This window comes from Daktulosphaira vitifoliae, unplaced genomic scaffold, assembly GCF_025091365.1.
Source record: "Daktulosphaira vitifoliae isolate Bord-2020 unplaced genomic scaffold, ASM2509136v1 Scaffold_3, whole genome shotgun sequence".
NCBI classification, from domain to species: domain Eukaryota; kingdom Metazoa; phylum Arthropoda; class Insecta; order Hemiptera; family Phylloxeridae; genus Daktulosphaira; species Daktulosphaira vitifoliae.
The window spans coordinates 28617725-28631428 of NW_026099574.1; the positions used below are offsets into that span (position 1 = coordinate 28617725).

At 22.5% G+C, this 13704-nt stretch overlaps 2 protein-coding genes across 6 annotated transcripts in view; one reads left to right on the forward strand and one right to left on the reverse strand.

Annotated features, from left to right (window-relative positions):
* The window catches only part of LOC126900799 (death-inducer obliterator 1), a 13968-nt gene extending 8017 nt beyond the window's left edge, over window positions 1-5951 (reverse strand). The window contains exons 1-8 of one of the 5 annotated variants that reach the window (XM_050676742.1): window positions 5623-5951; window positions 4457-4634; window positions 4103-4253; window positions 3883-4032; window positions 2180-2299; window positions 1603-1752; window positions 1426-1536; window positions 51-139 (exon numbers count right to left, since the gene is read on the reverse strand). In XM_050676742.1, the coding sequence (XP_050532699.1) occupies window positions 51-139; window positions 1426-1536; window positions 1603-1752; window positions 2180-2299; window positions 3883-4032; window positions 4103-4253; window positions 4457-4459 (774 nt within the window). In that variant the 5' untranslated portion in view covers window positions 4460-4634; window positions 5623-5951. Of the gene's footprint in view, window positions 1-50; window positions 140-1425; window positions 1541-1602; window positions 1753-2179; window positions 2309-3882; window positions 4033-4102; window positions 4265-4456; window positions 4635-5622 lie in introns of those variants that run through there. The other 4 variants (XM_050676745.1, XM_050676744.1, XM_050676743.1 and 1 more) reach the window with 4 other exon arrangements.
* A 912-nt stretch (window positions 5952-6863) lies between these two features.
* On the forward strand, window positions 6864-8009 carry LOC126900845 (elongin-B). Its single transcript, XM_050676825.1, has 5 exons — window positions 6864-6923; window positions 6987-7064; window positions 7124-7217; window positions 7606-7747; window positions 7807-8009. Exons 2-5 carry the CDS (start codon window positions 7062-7064, stop codon window positions 7916-7918), a joined length of 351 nt encoding a protein of 116 aa, XP_050532782.1. The 5' UTR covers window positions 6864-6923; window positions 6987-7061; the 3' UTR covers window positions 7919-8009.
* The last annotated feature ends 5695 nt before the right edge of the window (window positions 8010-13704 follow it).

A 13704-nucleotide genomic window follows, 5' to 3' on the forward strand; every position in this document is an offset into this window, starting at 1 on the left:
AAAAAAAAAAAAAAAAAAAAAAAAAAAAAAAGTCAAATTTTATAACTTACATTAATTTTATTTCCTTTGAGAGGTCGTCTGTTACCTGGTTGATTATCATTCAATAAATTATGAGATGGATTAATATTAGACTTCAATACTAAAAATTTATAATCAATTTTTTTATTTTATACTGTTAAAATAGTCATTATAATTTATATTTAACCAGTAAAATTTTAAATAAATTAAAATGATTATAGGTTTAATAGAAAAAAAGTGTTTAACCTAGCTCAAAAACAAAACTTTACGTAAATAACCATCAGTGCCTAATTTTTTTTTTTTTTTTTTGTAAATAATTTTTAAATACTTAAATAGAAATAGTTGTTTATTTTATATGAGAGTAGTACTTTTTCAAATTATATTATCTCATTACTTATTAAACTTGTATTAATTATAAACAATATGACAATCAATTTATTATTTTAATATATAAAATCATTTGTTTAGAAAAAAGTTAACCAAAATTTTATTTAACTCATGTGTCTAAACAAATTTAGAATTCAATTAATTAAAAAAAAGTATATTTGCATAGGTTATTATATTTGTATTATTTTATTTTAATGAATTTTACTTTTTGAATACTTTATATATGTTTCCATTAAACAAAACTAGACTTTGTTAAATTTTATGGGGTAAAGAGGGTGGGATAGGAATAATTTTTTTTTTTTTTTGAAAACTATAAAATGTAGAATACTATTATTATCTGAAATAAAGAACAAAATTATATTTTATATTTTTATAGATATTGTGTGAGCCATAATTAAGTAGTCACACTATTTACCAAATGACTTTAATTAAAAAATTAATATTTACTTTAAGTAATACTCTGAAGTTGTAATACTACTTAAATATTATAAAATATATACAGGGTGATTCATTAAGGATAAGACACTCGTTTACTGAGTAACTATTGAAAACTTAAAATTTTTGGTAAGAAAAATATTGTTTGTTTCAAAAAACACTACAATAATATGTAGTAAAAACATGATATTTTTCATCCCTTCAAGGTTAAAAAACATTAAGTTGAGTTTTTTTAAATGAGAAAACATATTTTGAATTTAAAAAAATGTTTGAGATTTTAATTTAATAGCAAATGACATTTGAATTTTTAATATAACTTTATTCGTTTATTAGATATAAACACTTAAAGTTTCAAATTTTTGAGTTAATATACATGTATAATACACTAGGGATTACAAATACAGGTAGATAATTTCTTACCAAAAATTTTAAATTTTCAATAGTAAACTCAGTAAACGAGTGTCTTATCCTTAATGAATCACCCTGTATATATATATAAAAATTTATTTATATTTTATATTAATAAAATTTACTGGTATATGTTACTTTTTCAAAAAACAAAACTACAGAAATTATTTAAAATACCATCAATCATTGTAGATGACAACTCATCATTTGATTCATTTCCTGAACCTGAAACAGTTATTTCTTCAATTTCTTCAACTTGATTTTCTATTTGTGATTGTAAAAGTTGTTCTGTAATAATGAGTTTAAGATCGATAAAAGTATATCAAAATAAAGTAATTTAAATTATGTACACACTTGTTACATTATGAACTTCAAGAGGAATAGAACTTTTACAAAGAACATTGTTTTTTTTAACAGAGGTATTCGATGAACAATCTTTATAATAACAATGATCTAAATAAATGGGATTTTGAGGTAGTTCTTCTTTTTCATTGTGCAACATATCTAAAGGTGAAATTAAGTTTTAAATTTTTTATTTAATTATTATTACAAGATCAGAGGGTGAAACAAAATAATTTAGAACTAACTAAATAAAGAAACACTATCTAAGATGATCGTGACAATAATTTTTAAGTCATGTTACATATATATATATATACACACTTAGTAATGACCAACTTTTGAGATCAAGAAATAATATACATTCATTTTAAAAGAAATCCTATTTTCTATACTGCTGTAACAGTATACTACAATGTGTTATTTAAAAATGTCATATTATAATGACTTGTAATTTAGATTAGAGAAGTGCAACTTTAATAAGAGTAGGATTTATGAGAACCACACTAAATTCAATTTTTAAATAAAATTTCAGGTGATATAAAAAAAAAAATTTTAAAGTAGTTTGCTTGTTATTGTAATTTTGAAATACCTAATATACTTGACTCATCATGACCAAAGATCATTTTGTTGACATCAGTTAAGGAGCTTTCAAGCTGCTCTAATTGTTCTGCATTTAAGTCTAGTAAATCAGTATTTATTTCACCATCACCTGAAACAACTTAATAGAATATCAAATTAAAAACAAATCTTTTATGTTAAAACTCTACTCATGATACAATGACTGGCTCATATGTTATTATTTTAGAATCTTAATATAATAAATATGTAAAAGAGATTATATAAAAATGGATAAATATTTTTATTAATACAAGTTATTGAAACATGATATTGTTAATTTACTACTATACACTATTGTTAGACACAAGTATATAAATAAATTTTGAACTTTAAGTTACAGAATTTTTTTTAATAATACAAACAACATAAAAATGGAGTTTAGGCATTTTGTAGATATAGTATTGATTTACATCAGATAGTGATTAAAATCATTGTCGTAAATGCCTTTGTTATGTATTTGAAAAATATGTATCATAAGAGAATATTTACTTAAAAAGAATAAGTTATCATAAAATTATTCTAATGAAATGTCACATTAAAAGTGTTATAATTTGCATTTAGAATAAAGTATGTATTCTGTTACTGTGCAAAAAATTATGAAATCAGCAATTTTTACTAAAAATTGTATGGTTTTCTTATACATAGTATGGTTGTCAACTTTATTTTTTTTTAATGATAACATACATATTTAACTAGCTTATAAAATAGAAAATAATTTAATTAAGTAAGCACTAATCAATAGTAACTTTTTGACTAGTAATTTGTTAAGTAATTATTAAGTCATTAATAATTTACCAATATGAGTACAGAAAAGCAATGCAAAATAATAAAAATAATATAACCCTTGCATCTAGTGTATATTTTAAAATGATTATAACTTCTAAAAGAATCGTTCAAAAGTACATTTTATTAATTAGATTTTTTTTTAAGTTAGTAAAGAAGTGTTGATGCTACTTAAAAAAAATATAGTTGATACCCTAATAAGGTATAAGATATAGACTAATAAAACACTTTATTGCATAAAGTGAAAAATCTAAAAAAAAACATTATCTTAAGACTTAATACATGACTTAATTTTTTTGAAACCAAAAATTCTTATAAAAATAAAATTGTGTTTTTCCAAATTCTTGAGCTTTAGGTATATTTTTTCTTGTAATTGCTATTTTGCTGGTTATTTGTCATGTAAAAACAAAAAAATTAAATTGTTGAATTTCTCATAAAGTTTACTATCTATTGGTTGGAATTTTATAATTATGAGATTAATCCACAAATAGTTACAGCGAAAAGCTCAAAATTTTTTTCTGAAAAATAAATATTGAACTCAAATTTAAGGGTCAATGAAAACAGTTTAACATAACAAACAAGCCCCAAATTTTGTATAAATTATTTTAACATTAATTTTTTAAAGTATAATTTATGTTTAAAAATAAAAATAATTTTTAAAATAAAAGTAATTATCTCAAAACTAGATGTGATTGAATAAATTTGAAATTATTTACGGAAGAGGTTCAAAATTCCTTATACATTCATTGTAGACAACAGAAAATCTTTCATTTTGTTGTTTTCTAGTTGTTGTTCTATTTCACCAGTCATTGAGAACTTGTGTTATTTATTAATTGAGAGATTTCCATAAATATGGTGTTCATTTATTCATTTTCAAGAAAATAAACTCACCTTGAGACAAGAATGTTTTAGTAGATATTGAAGGATAAAACCCTTGAACAGTTAAATTTATTTCTGGTTCTCCATTTTCTGAATTAGTAGTAATAACTTTGTTACTACTATTCTCAAAATGAATGATATTCATAGTTTCTTTTTTACTTTCTAAAAAATATGTAAAATATATAAACAAAATGAAAAGATTATTATTTAGAATATGAATTAATAAATTTACCCATCACTCTATTAAAAGTTGCCTGATCTATTGCAACTGTACCATCAGGTTTTACGACGACAACTAAAGTATCATCAGCCTCTTCCTCTGGTTCCTCATCACCTTTCTCAGTTATTTTTGAACAAGACATAATGAACTCAATTAGAGGAACCTGAAATCATACTATTTTACATAATTTTAATAAGTTATATTTTCGCCTAAAATTTTTCATTAAAATAATTTTGATAATAATTACAAAATTACTTTGTGTCATAATATTTTCATTATAAAATAAATTATAAAAACTTAATAAAAAAATGTCTATATATCTAACATAAAATATAAATTGCATTGAGCATACCAACAAATGCTAACCATTTAAAAAAAAATTATAATTGTAGTTTTATTCATTCACCAAATTCAAATAAAGTATTTTTTAATTTTTCTTTGTACTTTAAACACAAAATTAAGGCTGCACTTTGAGTATTTTAATAGTTCCCAAAAATTTTAGTCCAAGGCAGCTGTCTTGCTTGTGTAGGTTGAAATAACAATCCTGCTCAGAACATTTTAATGTGAACTCAGTAATTTTTGATATAAAGGGATCCTTATTCAAGAGTTTATCAAAAGGTTAAAATAATAGTTGTTTTCGACTAAAAACTTCTCATAATAAATTTCTTGTCATTTTTTTCTAGGATATTTCAAATTGCATAGCATAACGGAAATCATATGAGTATTGAAAACAAAATACTTTAAATATTTGAATTTAATTTGATTTTCTTAAGAAAATAAATTAATTGATATAGGATAACATCATCAGTGAATAATGAACTACTAATGAATGAACATCAGTGAGTTTGTAACTAAAACATTTTCTTATCTGATTATAACAAGTTGTAATTAATATTTTTCACAACAAAAACTAAATTCAATCCTACTGTATTAACAAAATTTTTGGTACAAATTACATTACTAATTGTTTATTCACTGGAAAATTTAAATTTTCTACATAAAATACACTATGTATTACAAAAAAATAACAACTTAAAAAGGACTTAAGATCTCTTTCTATGTATATATAGCACAGAAATAAGAAATAAAAACAATGAGAAACTTTTAGGTCATAAAACATACACTTTAATTTAAATATATTTGTTATAATGGATAAATGAACCAATCTATGAGTTAAACAGGTTTTAAAACTTGCTGAGTGATATAAAATTTTGAAATGGTATAGAAAAAAATGTATATATTTTGATTAAATAAGGTTTTAAATATTAAATAAAAAATATAGGTTTAGTTTTTGTTTATATGTCTAATACAAGATAAAATTAAGGAAAAATTTATAAACCAAAATTATTATCAAAAGAAAAATTATACATATCAAAGCAGAACATTTTCCCTCCAACCACTATTTCTCATTTCCCGCTATCCCTTCTCAAAAGAAAAAATATGTAACAAGAACGAAAAAAAATATTGTTAATTTGCATAAGATCTATGCTCTAAACTTATTAGTAAAATATTTTACTTTAAAGAGTACTTACCTATCTTTACAGCTTAAATTTTAGTTATCTTTGAAACCATGATGTTCGGTGATTTTACTTGTTGTCAGACGACGTTATACATCACTGTTATGCCGGCAATTAATTTCCTAACGTACTAACTACAAGAATTTCTTCAATTTCTTTGTAGGTGTGATAGGAGGTGTAATGGTTATGGAGTTAGACCACCAACAGTAGATTTAAGGATCTTTTTAATAGTTTTAAATGTGTACAATTATGGTCGATCAACACAGCGACAGGTAACAACAAACCCACAGGCTAGCTAATCTGACCGCTCACGACTCCTTATTGTTATGTTATTCCTTGTAGCATTACGCCATATTACATAGATACCACCCGAATACTCTTGGAAAACAAAGTATTTATTGATAAGGTTATACCACTTACGCACTCTATTACTAAAATGACATACTATTCTATATCAATATAACTGTAATTCACAACTTCAATATTACGTGTATGAATTACTCCATCAATAATAAAAAACTAAAAAAGTATCATTAAAAGTTTCGTTTATATCAATAACCTTTATTATGTAAATAAACATATCACATGTAAAATATTAAATAATAAACTATAATAGTTCATTTTTTAAAATATCAAAAGAAATCATAATTTAATAATTCTTTTTTATCATAATAGTTTTTATATTCATTTAGTCCATAATTATAATACTGGATGTTAAATTTTTGTAGTATATAAATTTAATTTTTTTTAATCTTTAATAGATAACATTATAAATGAACAAAATTTAAATTATAGACTAGATTCTTGAAATCTAGACGTTGTTCAACCCTTTTGAATCATTTATTTACATCTTATTTATATTTCTAGAAAATACGTTAAGAGAAAATGTCGTTTAACATAAAATTAAAATGCAACCATTTATGTGAACAAAGGTCACTTATGATATCGAAACATTACTATTGACCTTATTGGAATCAATTATTGAATATATTCAATTTTTTCATGATTTGATATATTCCTATAGATTTAATTAATTCGAAAAATTCTATCACTTGAAAAATCGCCTACTTCATAAAGGACTAATTTTATCTTAGGTTAGCTGAAACTATTTGTATTTAGAAAATTTTTATTACCGTGTTAAATTCAAAATAATAAAACGTTTTAAATTACTTGATGTACGTTGCACAACCTGACAAAACCAGATGACAGCATAAAATGAATTGATAACCAAAAACAAATATAACGCCAATGACTGATACTATGAAAGCATTCCGGACCTTGTAAAATTTAATTTAGACTTCTATTCTTAAGTATAGGTACTCATTAAATTATAACCGATTAATTTTAAAGATAATTTTTTTATTAGCTGTTATTTTCAGTTAATATTGATTATGATTGTTTAATATTACAAGATAATTATTTAAAATCCGTAAACTATTTTTTCGCCGTTCATAATGGTAACGTATAATATATGTTGGATTTGATTTCAATCGAACCTAATGTGCTTTCATTTTAGGACGCTTTTATGATGATTCAGCGAAAAAAGCTGACTATATTTACGGACGCCAAGGATAATATACCAGTTCATGAACTAAAAAAAATCATTTCATGTATGTCAAATAATTTAAACAAACTATAATTTCTAAGACTTATTATTTAACATTTATATCAACAAAAAAATATTTTATTTTATTAAATTATTCATATATACATGTATATATATATATATTATAGGTTTGTATTTTTATTTTATTTGGGGTAGAAAGTGTAATCTGTTTGAATTTAATTTATTTTCTTAATATTGTATTGTATTGTAGTTTTATATAAGAAAATATTAGATAAAATTCAATTTTTCTTTAAATAATATTTAAATAATTTTATTTTGTTTGTTAAAAAAGTAATCATCAAAATGTTTTCTCAAATTGCATTATTAATTTAACAGTAATATTTAAAAATTACATTTTACTAATTAATAATAACAATAATCTTATTTTATAGGTATTATAAAAGTACCTCCACAAAATCAACAGTTGTACTATAAAGACGAAGTTATGGATGATACTAAATCATTATCAGAATGTGGTCTTAGTTCTAGTATTGCTAAAGCACAAAGTCCTGCTATTATTGGCTTGGCATTAAGGTAAATTAGTTTTATATTAATAGATAATTATGATAAATAATATTTGTATATTTTTGTAGAACGGAAGATGGTGATTTTGAAGCTTTAGATATGGTACCATACTCATCACCCCCTGAATTACCTTATGTTATGAAAAATCAAGAAGCTAATGGACAAGAACCACCTATGTAAACAATAATAAATATTTGGTTTGTAAGAGGTGTTTAAAGATATATAAATTTTCAAATTGCCCAATGAATAAAGCATTTTTTTTTTGTTTTTATATTTACGATTATTTAAAAATACTGTTGGCAAATGTGGTAACATAGATTCTAGAAGGTTTACCGTATTTGGGTTGATAATGTGATTGTTTTTATAATTTTATTATTTCAATAATTCTTAGTAATAATATAAAATATTCTAATTAATTTTTCATAAAATGGTAAAAATATTTTTAATATGCTTAATTGTGTATAGTATGTTTAATAATAAAAATGAATTCATAATAATAAAAATGTATATATTATTTACATATGAGTGTGTACATAAAAGTTGGTTGTACTTTGTTAAAATACAACAAAATAAAGAAAAGCCATAGTTTCATGTTTTTTTTAAATTATAATATTGAAAATAATAAAAATGTACATGTTAAATTTAAGTAAGCCATTTTAAGGTCTACCTTTTACTACAATTTTTAAAAAAAATTTTCAGTTTCATTATCATAGGTACAATTATTTTTTATTAGTAATACTAAATTTCACTTTAAAATTAAGGGATCATTAAATTAAAAGAAATATAATTTAGCTAAAATTAAAAATATTATAAATTAACTAAATTATTGAAAAATGTAGTTTACTAATATACTCAAATTCTAGTTCAAGATTGTAAAAGTCACATTAAGTTTTTTTAATATTTTCATAATTTATTCCAATTTTTTTTATGTTTAAATGGAAGTAGTTCAATTTTTAGTAATTTTTGATATTTATTTTGTTTTGGAAAGATAGTTATTTTAAAAACAGTATGAGTAAGTTAAAAATGTTTTATTTTAAACTGTATGTATTATCTTAATGCAGGATAATAAGATTTTTTTTAATGATATGAAGTTGCATAACATTTGATCTTGAACTGTTTAACATAAAAAACAGATTTATCATTTTAGAAGTGTGTATATCATAGAAATCAAAGTAAGAAATGAATTTCATTAATTACATGTATAGAATGATAATACTATAATATTTTTACTACATGAGAAAAATGTATTAATATGAGGTACAGTAAAATCTTGTTAATAGAACCCATTTATGCATAATTATAACAAGACAGGGTTATATTGGAGAACCAAAACATTAAACAACTTTAGACGCTTGGGCAATGCTCTTCAATATAACCCTGTCTCATCATAATACTTAATATATAATTTAATGTCATAATAATTGTACATAATAAAGTTTAGATTAACAAGGTTTTACTGTATATAAAAAAACTTTTTTTTCTTTATAATATGTTTTAAATTAAAGCTTATGTTATATAATATAAGTTAAAATAAAAATACTTTCCATCACCTTATCTTTTAATTAAAAAACATGCTTTTTCTGTGTTTAAAAGAGTCAATTTTATATTGCTAGAACTTTATGATAAAATGTATCGATCAATACAATATATTTTTTATAAATACTCTATATCTCTTCACCCAACATATTTTCATTTTAAATATGACTATTTTTCTTATTCATAAGGGTTCAAAACTTGATATATACATATAAAAAGTAAAATTTTTGAAAATGTTTTAAAAATTTTGTCTATAGTTCAAGCACAGAATAACTATTACCACGATAATAATTTATTATTTTTAAAAATCTTGTTAAACGAAATAATATTTAATCAAAAATAAATGAAATAGTTACTAATATATATATATATATATATAAATAGTCACATTTACTATAATAAGTTTAGTGACTACAAAGTTATGTTTTAAAAGTTTGTTATTATTATGTTTTATATGTTCATAATGATTATTTAAAACTATAACTATTTAAATAAATAAATTTATTTTATTTTAATTTATTAGATTTCCTTGTCATATAAAGGGTTATTGATTTATCACTAAATTTATCCTTAAATAATAATAATTTTGAAAAAATATTTATGCCTTTGTTATGTAGTATTTATTTCTCAATCTATAAGTGATTAAATATTTTTTGATCTTTATAAGAGTACCAATTTTTTATAAATTGTTATATATATATAAATAAATAAATAGATGATATTTATAAATTGATCCAACTAACAAAATAACTTGTCGATAGGAACCAAGTTTTGAACTAGTATTTTAGAAATTATTAAAACTTGTATAGACTGGAGGTGAAGTTTTTAATTTATAAACAATTTTTACCAGAATGGGAGGAAGTGTTGAATAATGATAAAAATAACATATCCTGTATCACGCCTCAGTCAAATATACTGTCTCCAAAATTGATAATGACCACTCATTTTCTTAGTCTTTACTATATAAACAAGTTTTTTTATGAAAGTTTAAAAAATTTAATTGGTACCCATAAAAGAGATAAGGTTTGTACTTAAAAATATTTAACTATTTATACATAAATACTCAAACTACTAAACAATAAATCAATCACCCTGCATATATTATCTATATTTAATATTTACAAATTAATGATTTAAAAAAAAAAATTTAAAAAGTCGAATTTTTTAATATTATAAACTGTTTAAAACAAAAAAAAATGTTTTTTTTTTGTAACATGACTGAAATATATTTAAAAAAGATAGTTCATGCTGTATTGGTTAGAATCCAAAAATGCCCACTAAAAATAAAATACTATCTACAAATTCAAGTTGAAGTGTATTTTATGATAGTGATTTTAATCACCGTCATATATCAATGCTATACTGGTGTCCATTATGCCTCGTCTCTGTATGGGGTATGACTATTGTTTTATTTTTACTTTTTTATATAGTTTTGTATGTAATTTAAAAAGTAAATTACATTAGGTAAGTTAAAGACTATTTTTAAACAAGTTTTTTGTATTAACAACACGTAATTATCGATAATTTTTCATTTTTTGTTATATTATTATTATAATATTAAATATTTACTTTGATTTCCTCAAATTTTAAAGTAAAAATTTTGAATTGAATTCTTTCAATTATCTTGGATACGATTATGTACCTACTTATATGTACTTAACGGTATAGAATAATTCAATTCTTTAAACGGAAATTCATTTTAGATTCGTGTTGTAATAACATAAAAAATTCAATATTTATATCATATACTTAAATTATAATCTAATACCAACGCCTACACAACTATCTTACACCTACATTTATGTACGTAAGATGTAGTTTTTTAATCCTTTCATCCGACCTAGACTTTGGGCAAATGAATCTGACTCATTGTATGAATAATACACATCCAATCAAAATAAATTTTTGTTTTAGGACATAATGAAATATAAGTATTTTATTTATATTATTTTTCATAAACAATAAATATTTTGGGTCATTAAGTGGGACACATAGCAATAAAACATAATCTTTAATGATGTACAAATTATAAATATATACTTTTAATTAAACTTTCACAGACAATCTTGTGAGGGATTACTTATCAATCGCATAGATCGCTAATATTACTTTTGGTTTCTATAATTAATAACTTTACAATTTCTTAAAAAAATTTGATATAAATCAATTAACTTACTAGATATGGTAAATATTTCATAGAAACCGAAATCATTTCATTACTTAACTACTCAGGATGTGTTGGTCGTATAAATAATAGGAATGAGCAAAAAAAAAACCCAGCACAGGGGGGTCGCGGCACAGTGGTGACGTTGCATAGTTGGATCAAGTATAATGATATCTGACAGTGATTAAAATCACTATAAAAAAAAAACGCTTCGATGTTTAATTTTAAAATATTGGTGTATTATTCCAAAAGCTACATGATCTGCTAGTTCCTTATTCGTATCCTGATTAAGATATAGTATGTAAAATGAAAAAGAGATAATTAAAAAATATTATTTCTCATAAAAAATTGTATTAATCCAAATATTTTTCAAAAAGTTATAGCACTTTAAATTAAAAAATGTAAATTTTAAAATCGAGAATTTTCACACAAAAATAGCATTCGGTAGCCGTTTTCACCATGAAGACAAGTCCAGAGGTCAAATTTTTTTTTTTCAAATTAAAGTACATTACATTAGCTTTAATTTAAGATATATATAAAAGTGTCAGACCTTCCGGAACATTTTCAAAAGTTAAGTTGAAAAAGTTAATTTTTTGTGAAAAAGTTGTCATTTTAAATCCCCCCCTGTGGGCAGGTTAAGGGTCAAATTTACAAAAAAAATATACCAAATGATAGGTAAAGACATCAAGCATCTATATAAAAAAAAATTATATTGATATGTTCATTTTTGAAAAAGTTACGGCAGTTTTTAGTAAAAAAAATTGAAAAAATTTTGATAATTAGCGATTTTTAAATTTGTAATTTTTTTGGAGGTTTCCCCCATTTACGGGGAACGAGGGAAATTTTTTCAATTTTTAAGGGTAATGTCTTTGACTAGATACGATTTGTGATCTTTTGACGTATCGTTGAAAGAAATCTGTTTGGTGAGAGCTGAGAAAAAGTGGTAACAGACACAAAAAAAAAACACATCTTAGTAAAACCAATACCTTCTGAGCTTCGCATCGAAGCTAAAAATGTTTATCAGGTTTAAAAACACAATTAGGTAATCGTTCGAACAATAATTTTGCCTTATAATATGTAATTTGGTATCATACCAAATTACATATATATTTAATTATACATAAAAAAATATTGATGTTGATAAAAAAACCCAATATTTTGTAGTTTTAAAAGTCAATAATAGCAATATAATAATAAAGTATAAAAACAAAAAATTAATAAAAAATGAGTAACATTAAATATCGGTAAATCATTATTACTTAAAACAAGTTGTATTGATTTTTAACTATATATAGCTGCTGTTAACCTATTGATAAATAATTCTATACGGGTATAAGTACTCTATTAGTTTTTGAACACTATATATATATATACTTTTATTATCATAAATATTCAGACAATAATATGTCATCAAATTGTTCATGTTACTATTTTTTAATATTGTGTAGAGAATAAAATATAAATAAACGATTTATTAAGGTAGAAATGATGAAGAGCGGCAAATTTCATGTTGCCTCGACGTCTTTTTTTGTAAATTTTTCTTTCTCTTAACGTTTTGTATTACATTTTGTAAATGTTTAAATACTGTTTATTTTTTTCAATAGTGATTTCAGAATGGCGATTTATTATTTGAAAGATGCCTAATAACTTCACCCTATTAAAATCTGATGGAATTGACCCCAGATTGTTGTTTATTTAAGCGTATTTTCTTCACTTGATTGGTTAAAATCTTTGTTTTATAATGATGTTAAGTTGTGGTTATAGTTTATTCTAATAAAGTTATTTTAATATTAAAAAAAAAAAAACTTGAAATCATTTCTATTAAACAGAAATTCTTGATTCTCTTAAAGTTAATGAATATTATAATTTTTTATTTCAGTTGGTTTGTAAGTAGTTATTATTGGTAATTTAAAAGTCAGTGATTTTATTGTAAAAAACTAAAAGGTATACGCTATATTATGAATTGTGAGTTCTAAATCGGAGATACTTATGACTTTTTTTTATAGGTTTCTATATTAAAAAAGAGGAATGTTGTTAAAAAATTCAATAGTAATTGCGTATCAAATACACAAATTGAAGGTGGGTAATAGTATTTTTTAATTAATAGTATACGTTAATTTTCAAAATATCTAGTATATGCCACCCAGAGGTAAGGAGGATCTTTCCATTTTAGTTGGAGTTCATTGTAAATTAATTTCTTTGTAGAATTCTCAAAAATCATACTTTTATATTAATGTAATCAGAAAAAAAACAGATAGAAAAATAA

Excerpts from the sequence above, each read along its gene's own strand:
- LOC126900845 (XM_050676825.1), top strand. Across the intron at positions 7,218-7,605 it reads ACTAAAAAAAATCATTTCAT|GTATTATAAAAGTACCTCCA; the intron begins GTATGTCAAATA and ends CTTATTTTATAG. Across the intron at positions 7,748-7,806 it reads ATTATTGGCTTGGCATTAAG|AACGGAAGATGGTGATTTTG; the intron begins GTAAATTAGTTT and ends ATATTTTTGTAG.